A 27,697-nucleotide genomic window follows, 5' to 3' on the forward strand; every position below is an offset into this window, starting at 1 on the left:
GGTAAAGGAAAGGAGGTCCTTATTGAGCCTCCTAAGCGATGGATTCTAGTTCAGAAAGATCAGAAGAGGCAACACAATGCTAGCACATCTGGAGTTCAGATTCCACTTTCTGTGTCCACTGTCATCACATCAGTCCCATTACCTACTGGCACTAGCTCACATGCTCAGACCCAGCCATTTGTTCCTCCAATTGCTCCTCCCTCTGCTACAGCCTTACCAGTTATCAGTGTTGTAGATCCAGTTACATCTACAACTCCTTCAGCTCCTGCTTAGGCTATCAGTCCACCTATCACTCCATTTTATGATCCTATGTTGGATGAGATGTTGAAGAGGCCACAGACACAGAATTCTACAGCAGACACAGTCAGCAGAGCTTCTTACATTCCAGGCCCGACACCGAGTAGGGCTCAGGCACCTATTTCCACTTCTTCTCCTCCTGTTTGTCATCAGAATGTGGAGGCATCTATTCCATCTTTGCAGTCAGCGCATTCAGATACAGAGGGCTCACCTCAGATTGAGGTTCACCAGCAGGGACCTTTTCGAAGATCTTCTTCTGATGACTTGGTGGGTTTGGATGAGAGGACAGAGGAAGATGGATTTATCCCAGTTGTTCGGAAGAGACACCCACGGGCTACTGATACTCCACATCCGAGCAGAAAGATCACTCGGAGTCAGTCACATGATACCTCCTCACATTCCCCTTCCCTATGAATGCCATCATTTGGAATGTGAGAGGTGTAGCTAGTGTAGCTACTCGTCGACGCCTGAAGAAACTTATACAGCTTCATCAAGTTTATCTTCTAGTTCTATTGAAGCCTTTTGTTCTATGGCAGAATTTTGCATACACACGATGCTATCTGTACTTTGACATGGGAGCTCAGAATGAATCGAATAAGATCTGGTTTTTCTGGAATTCGGGGACTAATGTTACTGTTATTGTTGATCATCCCCAGTTTCTTCACGTTAGAGTTGAGGATCCCAGACTAGCGCGTGCTATCTATTTGACTCCAGTCTATGCGTCATGCGATGCTACTATCAGGAGAGATCTGTGGGCGGGTCTTCACCACATCTCCCTCGATATGGACGATCCTTGGCTAGTTGGAGGAGACTTTAATGTTATTACACATGATGGAGAGCGCACTGGTCATAATACCCGTAATCGTGGCACTACTACTTTCTCTGATATGATGTTAGACTGTGGTTTAGAGGATGCGGGTTTCATTGGAAACCGATATACTTGGACCAATGGTCGAGTTAGAAAGAGATTGGATAGGGTACTTATTAATTCTACAGCTGCAGCTTTTTGTTGACAGCTTACAGTGAGACACTTGAACGAACTTCATCCGATCACTCTCCTTTACTGCTTCAGTGGGTTTCTGATGATGATTTGGGGCCTAGACCGTTCAGATTCCTCAATGTTTGGACCAAGCACCATGATTTTTTAGCCTTTGTCTCCCAGAAGTGGTCGCTCCCTACTCATCTCAAAGGGATGACCGCTCTTTGGGAGAAGTTCTTCAGGCTGAAACAGGGTCTGTGCTAGTGGAACCCACATGTATTTGGAGATATTTTCCAGCAGGTGCGCGATACTGAGGTCCGGGTTGATGAGGCTGAGATAATATATGATAGAGATCCTACACCGGAGCACCGTAACTTACTACATCAGGCCCAGGCAGTTTTGAACCGGACCTTGTCTATTGAGGAGGGCTTTTGGAAGCAAAAAGCTGGTTCACGTTGGGCATGTGAGGGTGATCACAATACTCGATATTTTCATGCGATGGTTCAGGGGCGTAAGATCAAATCGCGTATCAGGTCTATCAGGACACAAGCGGGGGAAGTGTTATCTACTCCTACTGATATTCAGACCTCGGCTGTTGCTTTCTACCAGGATCTCTTATCTGCTCCTCCACAACCCTTGGACGACATCCGTTCTGATGTCATTCCGAGGCTATTGATGGTGGATGATAATCTGGCACTAAATCGTCCCCCTTTGATTCATGAGGTACGGGAGGCAGTTTTCAGTATTGATGCTGATAGTGTCGCTGGTCCAGATGGCTTCTCATCCCTATTCTTCCAGCATTGCTGGGATATCATTCAGGAGGATGTTTACAGGGCGGTATTGGATTCTTTGATGGTGGTCATCTTCCACGGGGTTTTGCTGCTACTTCTATTGTCTTGCTACCTAAGAAGGATGGTGCTTGTAGATGGACTGAATTCAGACCAATCAGTTTATGCACAGTGTTCAATAAGATTATTACTAAGCTTTTGAACACTCGGTTGAGTACATTGCTACTGCGCATTATTTCCTCCCCACAGAGTGGTTTCATCCCAGGCCGTCTGATTGGAGATAATGTTTTATTGGCTCAGGAGCTTCTCTACACTTTGGATGACAGAGTACGAGGGGGAAACACTATGCTGAAGTTAGATATGGCTAAAGCATATGATCGCATGGACTGGGGCTTCATTTATTCTGTATTGGAGGCATTTGGATTTGATCAGATCTGGATTGACAGAATCAGGCGGTGCGTTTCGGAGTGTCATTTCTCCGTATGTGGTTTCTTTCCCTCCTCACGAGGACTCAGACAGGGTGATCCTATCTCCCCATCCTTGTTCATCATTGCAGCAGACTACTTCTCACGCTTGCTCACTCAGAGGTTTCAGCAGTATCCCAGTATGTGTTATCGACATGGAGGTAGTACTCTTGTCTCACATCTCTCTTTTCCTGATGATATGATCATCTTTGCCAACAGTCAGAAACAGTCTATCAGGAGGATCTTAGACTGCTTGGAGCACTATGAAGGAGTTTCTAGCCAATTGGTGAATAGAGACAAGAGCGATATTATACTATCCAGACGGGCATCCACTAGTCAGATCAGACGACTAGAGATTTTGACTGGCTTCAGACATCAGCAGCAGCCTTTCACTTACTTAGGTGTCCCCTTATTCAAGGGGACTAAGAGGAGCTTCCTTTATGATGACCTTATCCAGAAGATAAGGAATAGGATATCAGGTTGGGCCTCACGATTACTATCGCCTGGGGGTTGTATTACATTACTGAGGTCAGTACTTTCTTCCATACCTTTACATCTTCTTCAGATTATGCAGCCGCCCAAGGCAGTGCTGAAGAAACTTGAGAGTATCTTTGCCCAATTTCTATGGGATTCTAAGGATCAAGCACGACGTCTACATTGGAGGAGTTGGAAGGCGATTTGCCTTCCTACTGATGAGGGAGGCCTCGGCTTTAGGAGATTACAGGATGTGGTGGACACCTTCTCCATGAAGCTCTGGTGGCTGTTCCAATCTCAGAGGTCATTTTGGGCTCAGTTTTTACTGGGCAAGTATTGTAAGGGGACGTATCCTTTACATGCAGCAGTTCCCAGTTCAGCTTCCCCTACCTGGAAGAGGCTGAAATCAGTTGGACCACGGACGGAACCACACATTGCTTGGCACCTTGGAACCGGTCAGATTTTCTTCTGGCATGATTGTTGGATGGGCGAGTCCACGTTGGCATCCCTATTCCCCCACAGACAGCACACATCTGCGAGGGTACAGGATTTTTTTTACGATACTGGGTGGGATTTTGGACGGTTATTACAGGCCCTTCCTTCTCACATAGCGGAACAGATAGGGGCAATACCTTTATGTGTAGATGCCCCGGACCGAATTGTTTGGAAAATTACTTCGGATGGTGACTTTACCACCAAATCAGCATGGCAACTAGTCCGTTCAGTTCGCCAGCCTCAGGACTCATATCGACTGTTGTGGAGCTCTATCTTGCCTGCCACTATTTCATTCTTCTGCTGGAGACTGTGGCAGGATCTCATTTCAGTAGATGTTGTTATTCAGAGGAGAATTGGATGTCAGTTGGCTTCTCGTTGTCAGTGTTGTTCCGAGATTGAGACCATCAATCATATTTTCACGAGCAGCAGCATCTCCGACCAGGTATGGCAACACTTTGGAGACATCTTTCAGATATCTATGACTTCAGGGGAGGGGGTCAGACAGAGGTTCCAGAGATGGCGGTATTCTGGACAGCACGTTTACCGTCGACACATTCGTATTATCATTCCTCTACTGATATTTTGGTTTCTATGGACTGAGAGGAATGATGCGAAGCATAGAGGTATTCGTATGGTGGCTAGACGTATTATTTGGAGGGTCTACCCCATGATCTCCTTTCTTCATATGGGAGGACTATTCCGAGTTGAGCATTGGCGAGGAGATGTGACACTTGCACTTTCTTTTGGCATTTCTTTGACCCGCACCACCACCTATTATGGTTGTTTGGCGCACTCCACCAGTTGGATCCTACAAGATCAACACTGATGGATGTGTCAAAGATGGATTTGCAAGTGGTGGAGGCATCATTAGGGACCACGCAGGATACTGTATCAGAGCATTCTCAGTATCGTATGGTCCATGTTTCATTTTGGAGGCTGAACTCAGAGCCATACTAGATGGGCTTCTATTGGCCAGAGGACTTGGGATTTCAGCTATCTGGCTCGAGGCAGATTCAACATTGGCTATTCACTGCATTACCAAAGGTGGAGGACCATGGTCGATTCAGGGTATTCTTAGACAGATCAGAGACCTCATCTACTTCGATAGAGACACGGTTTCACACATCTACAGAGAAGGCAACCAGGTTGCTGATTCTCTTGCTACAGAAGGCTGGAATCATCGGCGCTATCTAGAGTATGGACCACTAGAACTGCCTCGAAATATTAGGGCGATAGTGCGGATCGACAGACATGGATTGCCTAGTTTCAGAGGTTCGTAATTTAGGCTATTCTTTATTGTATAGGGAAGTAGTACTTCCTCATTTATTGCTTTCATTTATTATATTCATTCGTTGCATCACTGCTTTTTGGAGGTTAGGTTCATGCCCCCCTCCTTCCGTGTATTCCTGATTTTTATGAAATAAATATGGTTGGGGAACCCTTAACCCCCATCGACCTTCCTTGGTGGACCCTAAAAAGTCACTAAGGATGTGTGGATGTCTTTACAAAAAAAAACCCCATGTAAACGCACAATCTCTTTAAAGAATAAGTCAGCAATGTTCGTGGCATCGTTAGTTTTGTGACATGGTATAAAATGTACCATTTTGCTGAACCTATCTACAACCACAAAAATAGAATCCCGACCTCTCTTAGTCCTAGGTAAACCCAAAAAAAAGTCCATGGAGATATCAACCCAAGGCTCACTAGGTGTAGGTAAAGGTGTGTACAAACCTTGTGGTAAAACCTTAGATTTAGCCTTTTTACAACCTATACATCGACTACAAATTCGGTCAACATCACTTTTCATCTTAGGCCAATAAAAATGCTCCTTCAATACATCTAAAGTCTTTTGAACCCCAAAGTGTCCCATCAATCCACCACTATGTGCCTCCCTTACTAACAGTTCTCGAATTGAACAATTAGGAACACATAACCTATTTTTCCGAAATAAATACCCCTCATGTCTAAAGAACCTATCAACCGCCCCTTTAATGTATGACCAATAAATATCCAAAAAATCAACATCTTTTCCATATAATTCCTTAATATGTTCAAACCCAAGTAACTTAGAATCAAGAGTAGTTAGCAAGATGTACCTTCGAGACAACGCATCCGCCGCCACATTTTCCTTACCTTGTTTATACCGAATAACGTATGGAAAGGTCTCAATGAATTCCATCCACCGTGCATGCCTCTTGTTCAATTTACCTTGTCCCCGGAAGTGCTTTAGTGACTCATGATCGGTGAGTATTACGAACTCCTTCGGCGATAGATAATTTTGCCAAGTCTCCAAAGCTCAAACAAGTACATAAAGTTCTTTGTCATGTGTAGCATAATTTAAAGCAGCTCCACTCAATTTCTAGCTAAAGTATGCAATAGGCCTCTGATCCTGTATTAAAACTACTCCAATCTCTATTCCTGATGCATCACACTCAATCTCGAATGTTTTGTTAAAATTAGGTAATGCCAAAACAGGTGCTTCACACAATCTACCTTTAATAGTACTAAATGCAAGTTCCTGTTCATCACCTCAATGAAAACCTACACTCTTTTTAACTACTTCCGTGAATGGTGTAGTGATAGTGCTAAAATCCTTCACAAATCGCCTATAAAAACTAGCCAAACCATGAAAACTCCTAACTTCCGTTATGCTTTTAGGTGTCGGCCAATCTCTAATAGCTTTTATCTTTTCATCGTCTACTTCTACCCCATTAGCACTAACCGCAAATCCAAGAAATATAACTCTATCCATACAAAATGTGCATTTCTTAAGATTAGCATAGAGTTGTTCTTTCCTTAAAATAATTAGCACACACTTTAAATGTTCCAAATGCTCTCCTAGGTCTTTGTTATATATTAATATGTCATCAAAATAAACCACAACAAATTTTCCTATAAAAGCACGTAAAACATGATTCATTAAATGCATAAAAGTGCTAGGTGCATTTGTGAGTCCAAATGGCATAACCAACCATTCATATAAACCATATTTAGTTTTAAAAGTCATTTTCCATTCATCACCTTCCCGCATACGAATTTGATGATACCCGCTTTTTAAATCAATTTTAGAAAATATGCAAGAACCATGTAATTCATCTAGCATGTCATCTAACCTAGGTATAGGGTGACGATACTTTACCGTTATGTTGTTGATAGCCCTACAATCCATGCACATTCGCCATGTTCCATCCTTTTTTGGTACAAGTAAAATCGGTACCACACAAGGACTCATGCTTTCCCTCACGTATCCTTTGCTCATCAACTCCTCCACTTGCCTTTGAAGCTCCTTAGTCTCCTTGGGATTACTTGATAAGCCGGTCGATTTGGAATGATAGCTCCGGGCATGAAGTCAATTTCATGTACAATACCTCGACAATACCTCGAATAGACGGCAATCCACATGGTGCATCCTTCAGAAATACATCGTCGAATTCCTGCAACAAAGACTTAGTCAAACTAGGGAGGAGTGGGTTAGTTTCCTCAAAATTGAGGAGTGATTCCTTATAAACGAACAAGATCATCTTTCTTCTCCCAACTACCGCCCTCCTCAAATTACTCTCTTTTGCAAAGAAATTTACTTGTGTTTTCTCTCTTCTCTAGGGGCACTCTCTTTCTTTTCTCTCTTGTGATTGCTCTCTCTTTTTCTCTCTAATGGCTATCTCAACATTTTCTCTCTTTTTCTTCAACTCACGATTTGCTCTCATTTTTTCTAACTCTTTTGCTCTCCTCTCTTCCCCACTTCTCAATTTTAATTGGTCCTCATAGACTTGCGCCGGTGTTAATGGCACAAGAGTAATGGTCCTTCCATCCTTAATGAAACTATATCGATTTTTGAACCCATCATGCATAGCTTTCCTATCGTATTGCCATGGTCGTCCCAATAAAATATGTCCCGCTTGCAATGGCCCTACATCACACACTAACTCATCCTTATAACTCTCAATTGACAAATTAATTAACACTCTTCAATTCACCCTCATCTCGCCACTCTCATTCAACTATTGTAATTTATAAGGTCTCGGGTGTCTCAACAATGTTAAACCCAATTTTTCTACAAGAGATACGCTAGCTACATTAATGCAACTACCACCATCAATTATAACACTACATACCGTATTGTTGACGTGGCATCAAGTGTGGAAAATGTTCTCCCGTTGCAACTCCAAGTCATCCGCTTTGACGTAAGTAGTGAGAGCTCGCCTTGTGACTAATAGATCCCCAACGGGCCCTTCAACTTTTTCTTCTTCACTAACACCCTCCAACGCCGGCATGTCATCAAACTCGCCATCACTATCGCTCACAATCTCTCCATTATCCAACAACACCATCGCCCATTTGTTTGGGCATTGAGAAGCAATATACCCCATTCCCAAACACCTAAAACATTTGATGTCCCGATTGCGCAACGGTTGTGCCTCCAGTTTTGATATTGGTTTGCTAGCATTTTCATCCTTGCCCTTTTGCCAATCATTTTTACCTCTAGGTGCAGCCCCATTTTTGTTGTTATCATCCCACTTCGATTTCCATGTTGGATTAGGAGTCGAAGTACCTAACGATTGCCTAGACGTCCCCTTCCTCTTCAATTGCCCGTCGACCTTCATTGCCACATGTAACATGTCCTCGATTTCCACATAATGTTACAACTCTACAAAATTTGCAATATCTCGATTTCACCCATTCAAGAACCGTGCCATGGTAGCTTCCCGATCTTCCTCCACATTAGCCTGAATCATAAGAATTTTCATCTCCTTGTGATAATCCTCTACGCTTTTCGATCCTTGATACAAACCTTGCAATTTTTGATGGATTTCCCTATAATAGTGACTCGAAACAAACCTCCTTCTCATCAACATCTTCAACTCATCCCAAGTGCTAATTGGCCTTTCCCGACCCCTACGCCGTGATGTAAGTACTGGATCCCACCAAGAGATCGCGTAATCCACAAATTCAAGCACCTCCAATTTTACCATTTTCTCCTCCGAATAATTATAGCACTCGAAAATCATCTCAACCTTTCTTTCCCAATATAAACATGCTTCCGGGTAGCTTCTCCCCTTAAATTGTGGAATAGTCATTTTAATACTTCCCAAATTTCCATCTACTTCATCTCCCAAGTTATTTCTACCCCGTCTTTCCATCCTATTGCCCCTATGCCTCACTCAACCCATATCAATGTCATTTTCATTAAAATCATCCTCATCACTACAATACTTATCTCACCTTCCTCTCCTAGATTCAGGCCTACCCAGCCCCCTAGCATTAGACATCTCCACTTGTCCCCGACTAAGATTAGCAATTGTAGTACCCATTTGTATCATCCATTCCCCTTGCCTATCCACCTTTTCCTTAACATCCCCAAGTACCCTTTCAAACCTCCTTATCATGTCCTTCGATGCATTGTTGTCATTACCGTTTTAGCTTGAATTAGAACCTTCTCTTTCCAACATCATATCACACAAATTTTTTTATGCCTCACAAAGATTTCACTCGGAAGACACTCACTATGGCTTTTTCCCTCTATTAAACTCACCACTCGGCCTTTTACCACTCAAAATCTCCCTCCAAAGCACTTCAAAGAACCAAGTGAACTAAATCAATTATTTTACCGGCAATTCAAACAAACCGAATATTAATCAAAGACCACGAGACTAAAAGGACTTGAATAAGTGGAATAGATGAATGTTTTGACACGAATATGTGAATAGACTCAAAAGAAGAATGAAAGACTCAAACCCAATTGAATATCCCAAAAATCAAACACAATGTAGGAATTGTTGTTGTTAGGAAAAAAACACAAAATCAAACAATGACATCAAATTTTTTTTTATATATATATTTTTTTATTTTTTGTGAACAATACTTCGAGATGAACAATACCTCGAATGTATGGTAGCCCATTTTTTTTTTTTACTCTTTGATGAAAGAAGGTGAGTAAACTACCAACAACTCAACAAAATGATGAAAAAAAAACAAGAATGAAGAAAAACTAAGAAAGAAAAATTAACGACCCAAACAAATAAAGAAAAGATATAACCTTCAATTAATTTGGAGCCAAAGCTCTGATACCAACTGATGCGAACCCCGTAGCAATGTTGACTATGAAACCCACAACGAGATTGACGAACCCAAGAAAGCGAAATTAAACCAAGAGTTTAGGATTAACCCAAAAGAAAGTCGAACTAAAAAATCCAACAAGAACGACGCTTGAAAGACCCCTTGATCACGCAATCCAAGAATTAAATCCTGTTGTTCGAACGCCACAAGTTAACACTTGATAAGTTTGAAATTGTTCAATGAAGAACGATGAAGAGAAGACAATACGCCTCACTTTAATTCAATATCAATAATGTCAAAAGGTTTTTTAACAATTGAATGGAAACTTCTATTTACACTCAACCTAAAAACTAGGTAAAAATCTTGTAAAAGTCGAGCATAATCTCCAAAATATGGAAAAGAATCAAAATCTAACAAAATATCGAAAATTGCCAAAATTGGAAAATTTGCCAATTTTTTTGGCCTATGTGGCCGTATGGTGTATTTCCATGCGGTCGCATGGTTCAACAAAAATTCTAATTAAAGTTTCGGTATGCCACTATGCGATCGCATGGTGTTTTTGATGTGCGGTCGCACAGGCTTATTTTCAGCCTCTGATTTCGTCGCTTGAAACAAGTTGATCCAAGTTGATTCGACCTTTGACCCGAACGTGAAAATTGCTCCATTTTGAGTCCCGAACATGGTTCCATCAATGGTTTCTTGAAAGAGCAATCCCATCGCTTGTTTCACTTGCTTTGCCCTTGATCGCGTCATTAGTCCGCCATCGACTATCAACGGGTCTCGTCTCGCACTTGCCTTCGTCGGGCTCGACTCTTGGATCATATCAGGAAAAACACGAATTTTTACATTGACTTAAAAAGATGCAGAGGAGAACTCAAACATAATAGCAGGTATTTTACTGGTAGCCAATACACCTGCTTATATATTGTTTGGTTCAGGAGCTACTCACTCTTTTGTATCAACGTCTTTCATTGCTAAATCTAGTATTGCTTGTAATAAGTCAAAGAGTACACTAGAAGTTATCCTCCCCTCAGGCAAGACATTGAAAACAGACAAGTTAGGTAAGTCAGTGAAATTCGATATTGAGGGAAAAACCTTAGAAGCTAATTTGTATATGAAAGATATGAAAGACTTTGATATGATTTTGGGCATGGATTCGTTAGGATGTAATTATGGGACCATTCGTTGTAGAGAAAGGGAAGTATCTTTTCAAAAACCAGGGGAAGAACAATTTTCTTTCCTCGAAATAAAGACGAAACCCCATCTCCAACTGGTTTCGGCCTTACAAGCCGAGAAAACGCTGAGAAAAGAAACATCTCGAGGGTTTCTAGTTAATATCTTTGGAGAAAAACTAGCAACAATAAAGATTGAGGATGTACTAGTGGTACAAGAATTTATAGATGTGTTTCCAAAAGATCTACCAGGTATTCCACCAGATAGACAAGTGTAATTCACAATAGATCTAGTTCCCGAAGTGACACCAGTATCTAAAGCCCCATACAGAATGGCCCTAAAGGAACTTCAGGAGTTGAAAATCCAGTTACAAGAATTGTTAGACCTTGGTTTTATTCGACCAAGTGTATCACCATAGGGTACACAAGTATTGTTTGTAAAGAAGAAAGATGAAAGTATGAGGATGTGTATCGACTATCGGGAGTTGAACCGTTTGACCATCAAGAATAGGTATCCTCTCCCTAGAATTCAGGATTTCTTTGATCAATTAAAAGGGGCTAAGGCATTTTCTAAGATCGATTTACGATCTGAATATCATCAATTGAAGGTTAAGGCAGATGATATCCCTAAGACAGCTTTCAGAACTCAATATGGACATTACGAGTTCACAGTTATGCCATTCGGATTGACAAATGCTCCGACAGTGTTCATGGATCTAATGAATCGAGTATTTCATCAGTATTTGGATCAATTTGTTATAGTCTTTATTGATGACATTTTGATATACTCCAAGAGTAAAGATCAACTGAGGAACATCTTAGAATAGCATTAGAGATACTACGCAAGGAAAAGTTATACGTCAAATTAAAAAAGTACAAATTTTGGCTTGAACGAGTTGGATTTCTCGGTCATGTAGTTACTGCCCAAGGAATTGAAGTGGACCCAGTAAAGGTGGAAGCAGTAACTAATTGGAAGACACCAACTAATGCTGGTGAAGTTTGAAGTTTTCTAGGATTGGCTGGGTACTATTGAAGATTTATAGAGGGATTCTCCAAAATAGCTGGACCAATGACACAATTGACAAGGAAAGGAGTAAAGTAAAGTTCCAATGGATAGATAAGTGTGAGCAAAGCTTTCAGGAGCTAAAATAACGATTGATCACAACACCTGTATTAACCATACTTGAAGGTTCAGAAGGGTTTGCTATATATAGTGATGCATCCAAGCAAGGTTTGGGATGTGTACTGATGCAGCATGGAAAAGTAATTGCCTATGCTTCAAGGCAATTGAAGCAACATGAGCAGAACTACCCGACGTAAGATCTAGAACTTACGACAGTGGTTCATGCATTAAAGATATGGCGCCATTACTTACATGGAGGGAAGTGCGATATTTTTACGAATCATAAGAGTCTCAAATATTTCTTCACACAGAAGGAATTGAATATGATTCAGAGACGATGGTTGGAGCTAGTGAAAGATTATGATTGCACTATTCATTATCATCCGGGTAAAGCTAATGTTGTTGCTGATGCTTTAAGCAGAAAGTTAATGAGAAAGTTGGCATCATTACCTACTATTTCGATAGAGTTGATCAAAGACTTGGAAAAGTTGCAAATTGAAGTGATTACCACACCAGAACAAGTCACTGCTCATTTAGCAACTTTGGTGGTTCGACCTACTCTTAGAGATCGGATCATAAAAGCACAGGATAAAGACCCATTCTTGCAAAAGATCAAGAACGAGATTGGTACTAATAAGAGAAAGGATTTTGGAATAGCTTCAGATCAGGCACTAATGTTCAAAGGAAGAATCTGTGCACCAAATGATGAAGTTTTGAGGAAGGAGATATTGGAAGAGGCTCATTCCACCTCATACGCCGTACATCCTAGTGGTACAAAAATGTATCGACACCTTCAAAATACATTTTAGTGGAGGAATATGAAAAGAATTATAGGTTCATTTGTGGTAAAATGTATATTATGCCAACAAGTTAAAGCGGAACATCAAAGACGCACAGGGTTATTAAAACCATTAGACATACTTGAATGGAAGTGGAAGAATATCGCAATGGACTTTGTGGTAGGATTTCCAAGGTCAGCAAGAGGACAGAATACTATATGGGTAATAGTGGATTGTCTAACAAAGTCCGCTCATTTTCTTCCAGTAAAAATGACATTCAGTCTAGATTAGCTGGCGCAGTTGTACATCAGAGAGATTGTAAGATTGCATGGTGTCCCCGTGTCCATTGTATCTGATAGAGATTTGAGATTTATATCAAAGTTTTGGAAGAGCTTACAAGGAGCTATGGGAACGAAATTGAATTTCAGTACAGCATATCACCCTCAATCTGATGGTCAATCTGAAAGGACCATTCAAACTTTGGAAGATATGCTAAGAGCTTGTGTTCTGGATCTAGGAGGCAGTTGGGAATCGTTTATATCTCTGGTAGAATTTGGATATAATAACAGTTTCCAAGCAACTATTGGAATGACATCGTATGAAGCTCTGTATGGTAGAAAATGGAGATCACCTGTTCATTGGGATGAAATTGGAGAAAAGAGAGTTTTGGGACCAGAGATCATTGAAAGAACAGTTCAAGCCATTGATAAGATCCATACTAGGATAAAGGCCATGCAAGATAGACAAAAGAGCTATACAAATACTAGGAGAAAAGACTTGGAATTTGAAGTTGGAGAGAAAGTCTTTCTAAAGGTGGCACCAATAAAGGGTGTACTTAGGTTCGGCATGAAAGGCAAGGCAAACTACGACCTCGTTATATCGGACCTTTTTGAAATAATTGACAAGGTTGGAAATGTGGCTTATCGATTGGCGTTGCCACTTGAACTATCGACAGTTCACAATGTGTTTCATGTATCGATGATCAGAAAGTATATGCATGATACTGATCATGTGGTCAACTACCAATCCTTGGAAGTACAAAAAGACTTATCTTGTGAGGAATTACCGACCAAGATACTGGATCGAAAGGTACATAAATTACGGAACAAGGAGATTCAACTAGTCAAGGTGCAATGGAATAATCATGGAGTAGAAGAAGCTAATTAGGAAAGAGAAGAAGAAGTTAAAGACCAATACCCAACACTCTTTGTCCAACCATAAGGTAAATTTCGAGGACGAAATTTTATTTAAGTGTAAGGGTTGTAGTAGCCGAGAAAAATAAAATGGAATTATGCTAATATTTTGTGATGACCTAGCACCACGAGCCTAACCCATTTTAGAAACGACCTATGGAAGCTCAACCCATGTAAGATTACGAAAGTCCAAGTCATAAGTTAATTAAAAGCCCAGCAATTTAAAAGATTAAGTTTAAGTAAAATTGATTACAAAGATTTAATGAATAATTGGGTTGCCACAACGATCATCTACATGGTATTTTATATAGGCAACCTAGGTTCGAATCACCGTGTAGATGTTTTTTATAAAACTTTTATATGAATTTTTTTTATGGCTTAGAGACTCTTCAAATTCTTAGTTAAAGACTAGATTTGATAAATTTAATGATAATACAACTCCCCCATTTAACTTTTCATTAAAAAGAAAGGTTATAGAAGTGGAAGGTCACTTTTTCACTACACTCCTCTTCAAATCCGAATTTCATCTCATTTTCTCTCAAAAAATATATATTTCATATCAAGTTAAGCTAAAGGAATAACAAGGGTGAGAAGAAGGAAGACTTTCTATACATTTTGTTCTTTTATCCAAGAAAATTCAAGGTAGGTAGAGGTGCAAGTGTTCATTCGTTTTCAAATCTGATTTTTCGATAAATGTTTGAACAAAATGGTATCTTCGGGTACTGTGCTTCGGCACTACAACAGTTTGAATGATCATTCTCTGGCTCTACGTGTTATGATAATGCTATAGTTATTTGGATTTTCGCCGAAAATCCATCTACGTGCGACGGTATGAATCTATAGTTTGAAATTTCTAATTTGTTAACAAATTGCACCGATGATATCTATTGAGTTTCAAACTCATGCGTTACCCTTCCTACAGGTTGAATGGATTTTCCTTGGGGTGTAGATGATGGTAAAGGATGATGCAACATGTCATGGAGAAGCCGGTGATTTACATCTTTAGTTGATTTTGAGATGTTTACACTTTCTTTAAATTTGATTCCTATGAATATTGTGTGGATCTATTTTACGACCACTCGTTATGTATAAATTATGTTTGAAAGTAGATATGCGTCGTAGGAATAAATTTACAAATCACCGCATAAAAAAAAAGTTAGCGACTTAAAGTTTTGATGTCTCTTCAGAAATTTCAGTTTCTGCCCCATCTTTAAAAAAAATCATAACTCTTTCGTTCCTTGGTATTTTTATACGAAACCAATTGGATTGGATAGCCTAATAAGTTAGATACAGAATAAAATCAGAATCATGTCAATCCAATAACAGTAAAAGGTTTTATGTTACATAAAGTAAACTATGCTGGGTGCTGTCTCTGTTTTTTCAGCTTATACCCTTGTTTTCAAAAACTCATAAGTCACTCGTTACTTGGAATTTTTGGATGAAACCAATTGTATTTCATAGTCTCTTGGATTAGCTACTGAATAAATTTGAAATCATGTGGTTTTGACATTGGTGGAATTTTATATGCTATTTTAAGTGAACTGCACTGGTTTACTTTTCAACCGGATCGCTGCTGAGTTTTGAAAAATATTTTAATATCCCATATGATGTCGACGAAGCTAATTTTTGACTATGTCATATTATAAGGAGTTTACTACCTTAATTTAGAATTTGATGAAGTTTCAAGGTCGATAGCTATGAAAACAAATTTATTTTGACAATTACTGTTTGAGACAAAAACTGGAACAGCAACATTACTTTTTAAGTTTTGCCAAAATTTCACATCAATAGTCGTTACATGCATGGAACCCATTCAAAAAACATTTTTTGAAATTATTTTCTTTTAGAATTGAATTATTGTTTAAATAAAAAAAGAAAATTCTTTAATTAAATTCTAAAATTAAATCTTTATACCTTGTACTAAAAATATACTGAACTAACTTTACGGCTAAGGTACAATGGTTGAGTGACGTTACAAGCAAGGTCCTTACCGATTGAACTTTGCTATTTGTACACTAATTTTTGACATGTTGTTTGACACTTGCATTGTTGTTGAGTGTCGATTGGATGGAAAAATTGTTTGAAATTTAAACTGTCCAGCTGGGTAATGTCACGTGGTAAAGTGTAAACTACAGTGTGCACCATAGTATACATGTAGCAAGGTTCTTACCGATTAAAGTTTGCTATTTGTACACTGATTTTTAACACACTTTTTGACACTTGCATTGTTGTCAAATCTCAATTGGATGGGAAAACTGCTATTTGTACACTAATTTTTTACATGTTGCTTGACACTTGCATTGTTGTCAAGTGTCGATTGGATGGGGAAAACTGTTTAAAATTTAAACTATCCAATAGGGTAATGTCATGTGACAAAGTGTAAACAAAAGTGTACACCATAACGTACATATAGCAAAGTCCTTACTGATTGAACTTTGCTATTTGTACACTGATTTTTGACACGTTGTTTGACACTTGTCTTGTTGTCAAGTATCAATTGGATGGGAAAATTATTTCAAATTTAAACTGTCCAGCAGGGTAATGTCATGTGGCAAAGTGTAAACTAAAGTGCACACCATAGTGTACATGTAGCAATGTCCTTACCGATTGAACATTGCTATTTATACACTAATTTTTGACATGTTGTTTGACACCTGTATTGTTGTCGAGTGTCACTTGGATGGGAAAACTATTTGAAATTTAAACTGTCCAAAAGGGTGATATCACGTGGCAAAGTGTAAAGTAAAGTGTACACTATAATGTACATGTAGCAAGGTCTTTACCGATTGAACTTTGCTATTTGTACACTGAATTTTGACATGTTGTTTGACACTTACATTGTCATCAAGTGTCTATTGGATGGGAAAACTGTTTGAAATTTAAATTGTCCAGCGGGGTAATGTCACGTGACAAAGTGTAAACTACAGTGTGCACCATAGTGTATATGTAGCAAGGCTCTTACCGATTGAACTTTGCTATTTGTACACTGATTTCAGACACGTTGTTTGATACTTGAATTGTTGTTAAGTGTCAATTGGATGGGAAAACTATTTGAAATTTAACCTGTCCAATAGGTTAATGTCACGTGACAAAGTGTAAACTAAAGTGTACACCATAATGTACATGTAACAAGGTCCTAACCGATTGAACTTTGCTATTTGTACACTAATTTTTGACACGTTGTTTGACACTTACATTGTTGTCGAGTGTTAATTGGATGGAAAAATTGTTTGAAATTAAAACTATCTAGCTAGGTAATGTCACGTGACAAAGTGTAAACTGTAGTGTACACCATAGTGTTGATGTAACAAGGTTCTAACCGATTGAACTTTGCTATTTGTACACTTGTTTAACACTTGCATTGTTGTCAAGTGTCAATTGGATGGGAAAATTGCTGTTTGCATACTAATTTTTGACACGTTGTTTGACACTTGCATTGTTGTCAAGTGTCAATTGGATTGGAAAATTGTTTAAAATTTAAACTGTCCATCAGGGTAATGTCACGTGGTAAAGTGTAAACTAAAGTGCACACCATAGTGTACATTTAGCAAGGTTCTTACCAATTGAACTTTGCTATTTGTACACTAATTTTTGACACGTTGTTTGACACACACATTGTTTTCCAGTGTCAATTGGATGGGAAAACTGTTTGAAATTTAAACTGCCCAATAGGGTATTGTCACATGGCAAATTGTAAATTATAGTATACACCATAGTTTATATTTGTACACTGATTTTTGACTTGTTGTTTGACACTTGCATTGTTGTCAAGTCCCAATTGGATGGGAAAACTGCTATTTTTACACTAATTTTTGACACGTTATTTGACACTTTCATTCTTGTCAAGTCTCAATTGGGTGGGAAAACTACTATTTGTACACTAATTTTTGACACGTTGTTTGCACTTGCATTGTTATCAAGTGTCAATTGGATGGAAAAACTGTTTGAAATTTAAACTATCCAGCAGGGTAATGCCACGTGACAAAGTGTAAACTAAAGTCTTCACCATAGTATACATGTAGCAAGGTTCTTACTGCTTGAACTTTGCTATTTGTACACTAATTTTGTACACTTGGTTTGATACTTGAATTGTTGTCAAGTGTCAATTGGATTGGAAAACTATTTGAAATTTAAACTGTCCAACAGGGCACTGTCACGTGGCAAAGTGTAAACTAAAGTGTACACTACAATGTACGTGTAGCAAGGTCCTTACCGATTGAACTTTGCTATTTGTACACTGATTTTTGACACGTTGTTTAACACTTGCATTGTTGTCGAGTGTGAATTTGATGGGAAAACTGTTTGCAATTTAAATTGTCCAGGAGGGTAATGTCACGTGGTAAAGTGTAAACTAAAGTGTACACCATAGTGTGCTTATAGTAAGGTTCTTACCGATTGAACATTGTTATTTGTACACTGATTTTTGACACGTTGTTTGCCACTCGCATTGTTTTCAAGTGTCAATTGGATGGGAAAACTGTTTGAAATTTAAACTATCCAATGGGGTAGTGTCACGCGGCGAAGTGTAAACTAAAGTGTACACCATAGTGTATATGTGGCAAGGTTCTTACCGATTGAACTTTGCTATTTGTACACTGATTTTTGACATGTTATTTGACACTTGCATTGTTTTCAAGTCTCAATCGGATGGAAAAACTACTATTTGTACACTAATTTTTGACACGTTGATTGAGACTTGCATTGTCGTTGAGTGTCAATTGGATGGAAAAACTGTTTGAAATTTAAGCTGTCTAGCAGGGTAATGTCACGTGGCAAAGTGTAAACTAAAGTATACACCATAGTGTACATGTAGCAAGGTTCTTACCGATTGAACTTTGCTATTTGTACATTAATTTTTAATACATTGTTTGACAATCGCATTGTTGTCAAGTGTCAATTGGATGGGAAAACTGATTGAAATTTAAACTGTCCAAGAGGTTAAAGTCACGTGGCAAAGTGTGAACTAAAGTGTACACCATAATGTACTTGTAGCAAGGTCCTTATAGATTGAACATTGATATTTGTATACTGATTTTTGACACGTTGTTTGACACTCACATTGTTGTCAAGTGTCAATTGGATGGAAAAACTGTTTGAAATTTAAATTGTTCAAAAGGCTAATGTCACGTGAAAAATTGTAAATTAAAAGGTACACTATAGTGTACATGTAGCAAGATCCTTATTGATTGAACTTTACTATTTGTGTACTGATGTTATACACATTGTTTGACACTTGCATTGTTGTCAAGTGTCACTCAAATGGGAAAACTATCTTAAATTTAAACTATCTAACGGGATAATGTCATGTGGCAAAGTGTAAACTAAAGTGTACACCATAGTGAACATGTAGCAAGGTTTTTATCACTTGAACTTTGCTATTTGTACACTGATTTTGGACACGTTGTCTGAAACTTGAATTATTGTCAAATGTCAATTGGATGTGAAAGCTGTTTGAAATATAAACTGTCTAACAGGGTAATATCATATGGCAAAGTGTTAACTAAAGTGTACGCCATAGTGTTCATGTAGCAAGGTCCTTACTGATTCAACTTTGCTATTTGTACAATGATTTGTGACGCGTTGTTTGATACTTACATTGTTGTTGAGTGTCAATCGGTTGGAAAAACTGTTTGATATTTAAATTGTCCAGCAGGGTAGCGCCACGTGGCAAAGTGTAAACTAAAGTGTACTCCACAGTGTACATGTCGCAAGGTTCTTACCGATTGACTTGCTATTTGTACACTAATTTTTGACACGTTGTTTAACACTTGCTTTGTTGTCTTGTGTCAGTTGGTTGGGAAAACTATTTGAAATTTAAACTGTCCAACAGGACAATGTCACGTGGTCAAGTTTAAACTAAAGTGTACACCATAGTTTACATGTTGCAAGGTTCTTACCAATTGAACTTAGCTATTTGTACACTGATTATGTTCACGTTATTTGACACTTGCATTGTCGTCAAGTGTCAATTGGATGGGAAAATTGCTATTTGTACCCTTATTTTTGACACGTTGTTTGACACTCGCATTGTTGTCAATTGTTAATTGGATACCAAAACTGTTTGAAATTTAAACTATCCAGTAGTGTAATCACATGAGGCAAAGTGTAGTTTAAAGTTACACCATAGTGTACGTGTGGCAAGGTTCTTAATGATTGAACTTTGCTGTTTGTACACTGATTTTGACACGTTGTTTGACACTTGTATTGTTGTTAAGTGTCAATTGGACGGGAAAAATGCTATTTGTACACTAATTTTTGACACGTTGTTTGACACTCGTATTGTCTTCAAGTGTAAATTGGATGGGAAAACTGTTTGAAATTTAAACTGCCCAACAGGGTAACGTCACGTGGAAAATTGCATACTAAAGTGTACACCATAATGTACACGTAGTAAGGTTCTTATCGATTGAACTTTGCTATTTGTACACTGATTTTTGACATGTTGTTTGACACTTGTATTGTTGTCAAGTCTCAATTGGATGGGAATTTGTCCAATGGGGTAATGTCACATGGCAAAGTTCAAACTAAAGTGTACATATAGCAAGGTTCTTACCGACTGAACTTTATCATTTGTACACTGATTTTTGACACGTTATTTGACACTTGCATTGTTGTCAAGTCTCAATTGGATGGGAAAACTACTATTTGTACACTAATTTTTGACACGTTGTTTTACACTTGCATTGTTGTCAAGTATCAATTGGATGGGAAAACTATTTGAAATTTAAATTGTCCAACAGGGTAATGTCACGTGGCAAAGTGAAAACTAAAGTGTACTCCACAGTGTATATGTAGCAAGGTTCTTACTGATTGAAATTTGCTATTTGTATACTGATTTTTTGACACGTTGTTTGACACTTGCATTGTTGTCAAGTCTCAATTGGATGGGAAAACTGCTATTTGTACACTAATTTTTGACACGTTGTTTGACACTTGCATTGTTGTCAAGTGTCAATTGGATGGGAAAACTATTTGAAATTTAAACTGTCCAGTAGGGTAATGTCACGTAGCAAAGTGTAAACTAAAGTGTACGCCATGGTGTACATATAGTAAGGTTCTTACCGCTTGAACTTTGCTATTTGTACACTAATTTATGACACGTTATTTGACACTTGCATTGTTGTCAAGTGTCAATTGGATGGGAAAACTATTTGAAATTTAAACTGTCCAGTAGGGTAATGTCACGTAGCAAAGTGTAAACTAAAGTGTACGCCATGGTGTACATATAGTAAGGTTCTTACCGCTTGAACTTTGCTATTTGTACACTGATTTTAGACACTTTGTTTGACACTTGAATTGTTGTCAAGTGTCAATTGAATGGGAAAACTATTTGAAATTTAAACTGTCCAATAGGGCACTATCACGTGGTATCGTGTAAACTAAAGTGTACACCACGATGTACATGTAGCAAGGTCCTTACCGATTGAACTTTGCTATTTGTACACTAATTTATGACACGTTATTTGACACTTGCATTGTTGTCATGTGTTAATTGGATGGGAAAACTGTTTGCAATTTAAATTGTCCACGAGGGTAATGTCACGTGGCGAAGTGTAACCTAAAGTGTACACCATAGTGTACCTGTAGCAAGGTCCTTACCAATTGAACTTTGCTATTCGTACACTGATTTTTGACACGTTGTTTGACACTTGCATTGTTGTGAAGTCTCAATTAAATGGGAAAACTGCTATTTGTACACTAATTTTTAACATGTTGTTTGACACTTGCATTGTTGTGAAGTGTCAATTGGATCGAAAAACGTTTTGAAATCTAAACTGTACAATAGGGTAATGTCACTTGGCAATGTGTAAACTAAAGTGTACACCATAGTGTACATGTAGCAATGTCCTTATCGATTAAACATTGCTTTTTGTACACTGATTTTTGACACGTTGTTTGCCACTCGCATTGTTGTCAAGTGTCAATTGGATTGGAAAACTGTTTGAAATTTAATTTGTCCAATGGGGTAATGTCACGTGGCAAAGTTGAAACTAAAGTGTACACCATAGTGTACATATAGCAAGGTTCTTACGTACTGAACTTTGCCATTTGTACACTGATTTTTGACACGTTATTTGACACTTGCATTGTTGTCAATTCTCAATTGGATGGGAAAACTGCTATTTGTACACTAATTTTTGACACGTTGTTTGACACTTGCATCGTCGTCAAGTATCAATTGGATGGGAAAACTATTTGAAATTTAAATTGTCCAACAGGGTAATGTCACGTGGAAAAGTGCAAACTAAAGTGTACTCCACAGTGTACATGTAGCAAGGTTCTTACCGATTGAATTTTGCTATTTGTATACTGATTTTTTGACACGTTGTTTGACAGTTGCATTGTTGTCAAGTCACAATTGGATGGGAAACCTACTATTTGTACCCTAATTTTTGACATGTTGTTTGACACATGCATTGTTGTCAAGTGTCAATTGGATGGGAAAACGGTTTGAAATTTAAACTGTCCAGCAGGGTAATGTCATGTGGGAAAGTGAAAACTAAAGTGTACACCATAGTGTACGTGTGGCAAGGTTCTTACCGATGGAGCTTTGCTATTTGTACACTGATTTGTGACACGTTGTTTGGCCCTTGTGTTGTTGTCAAGTGTCAATTGGATGGGAAAACTGCTATTTGTACACTAATTTTTGACACGTTGTTTGACACTCGCATTGTTGTCAAAGGTCAATTGGATGAGAAAACTGTTCGAAATTTAAATTGTCCAACAGGGTAATATCACGTTGTAAAGTGTAAACTAAAGTGTACTCCATAGTGTTCATGTAGCAATGTCCTTACCAATTGAACATTGCTATTTGTACGCTGATTTTTGACACGTTTTTTGACACTTGCATTGTTGTCAAGTCTCAATTGGATGGGAAAACTGCTATTTGTACACTAATTTTTGACACATTGTTTGATACTTACATTGTTGTCAAGTGTCAATTGGATGGAAAACTGTTTGAAATTTAAACTGTCCGACAGGGTAATGTCACGCGGCAAAGTCTAAACTAAAGTGTACACCATAGTGTACTTGTGGCAGGGTTCTTAAAGATTGAACTTTGCTATTTGTACACTAATTTTTGACACATTGTTCGATACTCGCATTGTTGTCAAGTGTCAATTGGATGGAAAAACTGTTTGAAATTTAAACTGTCCAATCGGGTAACGTCACCTGGTATAATGTAAACGAAAGTGTACACCATAGCGCACACATAGCAAGGTTTTTACTAATTGAATTTTGCTATTCTTACACTGATTTTCGACAAAATGTTTAACACTTGCTTTGTAGTCAAGTGTCAATTGGATGGGAAAATTGTTTGAAATTTAAACTGCCCAACAGGGTAATATCACTTAGCAAGGTGTAAACTAAAATGTACACCACAATGTACATATAGCAATGTCCTTACCGATTGAACTTTACTATTTGTACATTGATTTTTGACACGTTTTTGATACTTGCATTGTTGTCAAGTGTCAATTGGATGGGAAAACTATTTGAAATTTAAACTATCCAACCGAGTAATGTCACATGGCAAAGAATAAAGGAAAGTGTACACTATAGTGTACACGTAGCAAGGTTCTTACTGATTGAACTTTGCTTTTTGTACACTGATTTTCGACACATTATTTGACACTTGCTTTGTAGTCAAGTATTAGTTGGATGGAAAAACTGTTTGAAATTTAAACTGTCCAATAGGGTACTATCACATGGCAAAGTGTAAACTAAAGTTTACTCCATAGTGTACATGTCGCAATGTTCTTACCGATTGAACTTTGCTATTTGTACACTGATTTTTGACACGTTGTTTGACACTTGCATAGCTGTCAATTGTCAACTGGAAGGGAAAACTGTTTGAAATTTAAACTATCCAGCAGGGTAATGTCATGTGGCAGAGTGTAAACTAAAGTGTACACCATAGTGTACATGTAGCAAGGTTCTTGTCGATTGTGATTTGATATTTGTACACTAATTTTTGACACATTGTTTGACACTTGCATTGTTGTCAAGTGTCAATTGGATAGGAAAACTGTAATTTGTACATTGATTTTTGACACGTTGCTTGACACTTGTATTGTTGTTAAGTGTTAATTGGATGGCAAAATTGTTTGAAATTTAAACTGCCCAACAGGGTAATGTCATGTTGCAATGTGTAAACTAAAGTGTACACCATAGTATATATGTGGCAAAGTTCTTACCGATTGAACTTTGCTATTTGTACACTGATTTTTGACATATTGATCGACACTTGCATTGTTGTTGAGTGTCAATTGGATGGGAAAATTGTTTGAAATTTATACTGTCTAACAGGGGAATGTCACGTGGCAAAGTGTAAACTAAAGTGTACACCATATTGTACATGTGGCAATGTCCTTACCGATTGAGCATTTCTATTTGTACACTTATTTTTGACACGTTGTTTAACACTCGCATTGTTGTCAAGTGTCAATTGGATGGAAAAACTGTTTGAAATTAAACTTTCCAACAGGGTAATGTCATGTGACAAAGTGCAAACTAAAGTGTACACCATAGTGTACATGTAACAAAGTGCTTACCGATTGAACTTTGTTATTTGTAGACTAATTTTGGACACATTGTTTGACACTTTCTTTGTAGTCAAGTGTCAATTGGGTGGAAAAACTATTTAAAATTTAAACTGCCCAACAGGTTAATGACAAGTGGCGAAGTGTTAACTAAAGTGTACACCATAGTGTACATGCAACAAGGTTCTTACCGATTGAACTTTACTATTTGTACATTGATTTTTAACACGTTTCACACTTACATTGTTATCAAGTATCAATTGGATGGGAAAACTATTTGAAATTTAAATTGTCCAACCGGGCAATGTCACTTGGCAAAGTGTAAACTAAAGCGTACAACATATTGCACGTGTAGAAAGGTTCTTACTAATTGAATTTTGCTATTTGTACACTGATTTTCGGTAAAATGTTTGACACTTGCTTTGTAGTGAAGTGTCAATTGGACGGGAAAACTGTTTAAAATTTAAACTGTCCAACAGGGAAATATCACGTGACAAAGTGTAAACTAAAGTGTACACCACAGTGTATATGTAGCAATGTCCTTACCGATTGAACTTTGCTATTTGTACACTGATTTTGACACGTTGTTTGACCTTTGCATTGTTTTCAAGTGCCAATTGGATGGGAAAATTGTTTCACCTTTAAACTGTCCAATAGGGTAGTGTCAAGTGGCAAAGTATAAACTAAAGTGTGCTCCATAGTGTACATGTCGCAAGGTTCTTACCGATTGAACTTTGCTATTTGTACACTGATTTTCGACACATTGTTTGACACTTGCAAAGTTGCCAAGTGCCAATTGGATGGAAAAACAATTTGAAAGTTAAATTATCCAACAGGGTAATGACATTTGGCAAAGTGTAAACTAAAGTGTGCACCATAGTGTATATGTGGCAAGGTGCTCACCGATTGAACTTTGTTATTTGTACACTGATTTCAGACACGTTGTTCGACACTTGCTTTGTAGTCAAGTGTCAATTGGATGGAAAATTTGTAAGAAATTTAAACTTCCCAATAGGATAATGACACGTGGCAAAGTGTATACTAAAGTGTACACTATAGTGTACATGTAGGAAGGTTCTTACCGATTGAACTTTGCTATTTGTACACTGATTTTTGACACATTGTTTGAATCTTACATTGTTGTCAACTGTCTATTGGATGGGAAAATTGTTTGAAATTTAAACTGTCCAACCAGGTTATGTCACATGGCAAAGAGTAAACTAAAGTGTACACCATAGTGTACACGTAGAGAGGTTCGTACTAAAAGAACTTTGCTATTTGTACACTGATTTTCGACACATTGTTTGACACTTGCTTTGTAGTCTAGCGTCAATTGGATGGGAAAACCGTTTGAAATTTAAACTGTCCAACAGGGTACTACTACGTGGCAAAGTGTAAACTAAGGTGTACACCACAGTGTACATGTAGCAATGTCCTTAACGATTGAACTTTGCTATTTGTACACTTGTTTGACACTTGCATTGTTGCCAAGTGTCAATTAGATGGGAAAACTATTTGAAATTCAAACTGTCCAACATGGTAATGTCATGTAGCAAAGTGTAAACTAAAGTGTACACCATAGTGTACATATAGCAAGGTTATTACCACTTGAACTTTGCTATTCGTACACTGATTTTGAACACATTGTTTGACCCTTGAATTGTTGTCAAGTGTCAATTGGAAGGAAAGACTATTTGAAATTTAAACTGTCCAACAGGTAAATGTCACATGGCATAGTGTAAACTAAAGTGTACACCATAGTATACATGTAGAAAGGTCCTTACCGATTGAACTTTGCCATCTGTAAACTGATTTTTCACATGTTGTTTGACGCTTTCTTTCTATTCAAGCGCAAATTGGATGAGAAATTTTTTTGAAATTTAAACTGTCCAATGGGGTAATGTCATGTGACAAAGTATAAGCTAAAGTGTACACCATAGTGTACATGTAGCAACGTTCTTACCGCTTGAACTTTGCTAAATGTACACTAATTTTGAACACGTTGATTGACACTTGAATTGCTGTCAGGTGTCAATTGGATGGGAAAACCGTTTGAAATTTAAACTGTCCAACAAGGTAATATCACGTGGCAAAGTGTAAACTAAAGTGTACACCATAGTGTACACGTAGCAAGGTTCTTATCGATTGAGCTTTACTATATGTACACTGATTTTTGACACATTGTTTCATACTTGCATTGTTGTCGAGTGTCAATTGGATGGAAAAACTATTTGAAATTTAAACTGTCCAGCTGGGTAATGTCACATGGCAAAGTATAAATTAAAGTGTGCACCATAGTGTACATGTAGCGATGTTCATACCGATTGAACTTTGCTATTTGTACACTAATTTTTGACACGTTGTTTGACACTTGGATTGTTGTCGAGTGTAAATTGGATGGGAAAACTGTTGAAAAATTTAAACTGTTCAACAAGGTAAAGTCACGTAGCAAAGTATAAACTAAAGTGTATACCATAGTGCACATGGAGCAAGGTTCTTACCGATTGAACTTTGCTATTTGTACACTTATTTTTGACAGATTGTTTGACACTTGCATTGTTGTTGAGTGTTAATTGGATGGGAAAATTGTTTGAAATTTAAATTGTCCAATAGGGTAGTGTCACGTGGCAAAGAGTAAACTAAAGTGTACACCATAGTGTACATGTAGCAATGTCCTTACCGATTAAACATAGCTATTTGTACACTATTTTTTGACACGTTGTTTGACACCTACATTGTTGTCGAGTGTCAATTGGATGGAAAAACTATTTGAAATTTAAACTGTTCAACAGGGTAATGTCACATGGCAAAGTGTAAACTAAAGTGTTCACCATAGTGTACATGTAGCAATGTCCTTACCGATTGAACATTGCTATTTGTACACTGATTTTTGACACGTTGTTTACCACTCACATTGTTATCAAGTGTCAATTAGATGGAAAAACCATTTGAAATTTAAACTGTCCAATGGGGTAATGTCACCTAGCAAAGTGTAAACTAAAGTGTACGCCATAGTGTACATGTAGCAAGGTCCTTAACGATTGAATTTTGCTACTTGTACACTAATTTTTGACACGTTGTTTGACACTTGCATTGTTATCGAGGGTCAATTGGATATTTGAAATTTAAATTGTCCAGTAGGGTAACGTCACGTCGTAAAGTGTAAACTAAAGTGTACACCATAGTGTACATGTATCAAGGACCTTACCTATTGAACTTTGCTATTTGTACACTGATTTTTGACACATTATTTAACACTTGCATTGTTGTTGAGTGTTAATTGGATGTGAAAACTATTTGAAATTTAAACTGTCCAGCAGGGTAATGTCACATGGAAA

The 27,697-nt window shown here is 37.9% G+C and overlaps 1 protein-coding gene across 1 annotated transcript; it reads left to right on the forward strand.

Annotated features, from left to right (window-relative positions):
- Window positions 1–707: 707 nt before the first annotated feature.
- On the forward strand, window positions 708–11,001 carry LOC111390280. Its single transcript, XM_023015299.1, has 9 exons — window positions 708–1,215; window positions 1,314–1,417; window positions 1,577–2,042; window positions 2,096–3,856; window positions 3,940–4,019; window positions 4,565–4,769; window positions 10,412–10,506; window positions 10,552–10,612; window positions 10,715–11,001. The coding sequence occupies exons 1-9, from the start codon at window positions 708–710 to the stop codon at window positions 10,999–11,001; spliced, it is 3,567 nt and encodes a 1,188-aa protein (XP_022871067.1).
- The last annotated feature ends 16,696 nt before the right edge of the window (window positions 11,002–27,697 follow it).

The sequence above is a fragment of the Olea europaea genome, unplaced genomic scaffold, assembly GCF_002742605.1.
Source record: "Olea europaea var. sylvestris unplaced genomic scaffold, O_europaea_v1 scaffold67, whole genome shotgun sequence".
Taxonomy (NCBI): Eukaryota; Viridiplantae; Streptophyta; class Magnoliopsida; order Lamiales; family Oleaceae; genus Olea; species Olea europaea.

Coding starts and splice junctions, on each gene's coding strand:
- LOC111390280 (XM_023015299.1), top strand. CDS start 708: ATGAATGCCATCATTTGGAATGTGAGAGGTGTAGCTAGTGTAGCTACT. Junction 4,770..10,411: donor TGGATTGCCTAGTTTCAGAG/GTTCGTAATTTA, acceptor TGACTTAAAAAG/ATGCAGAGGAGAACTCAAAC. Junction 10,507..10,551: donor CAGGAGCTACTCACTCTTTT/GTATCAACGTCT, acceptor GCTTGTAATAAG/TCAAAGAGTACACTAGAAGT.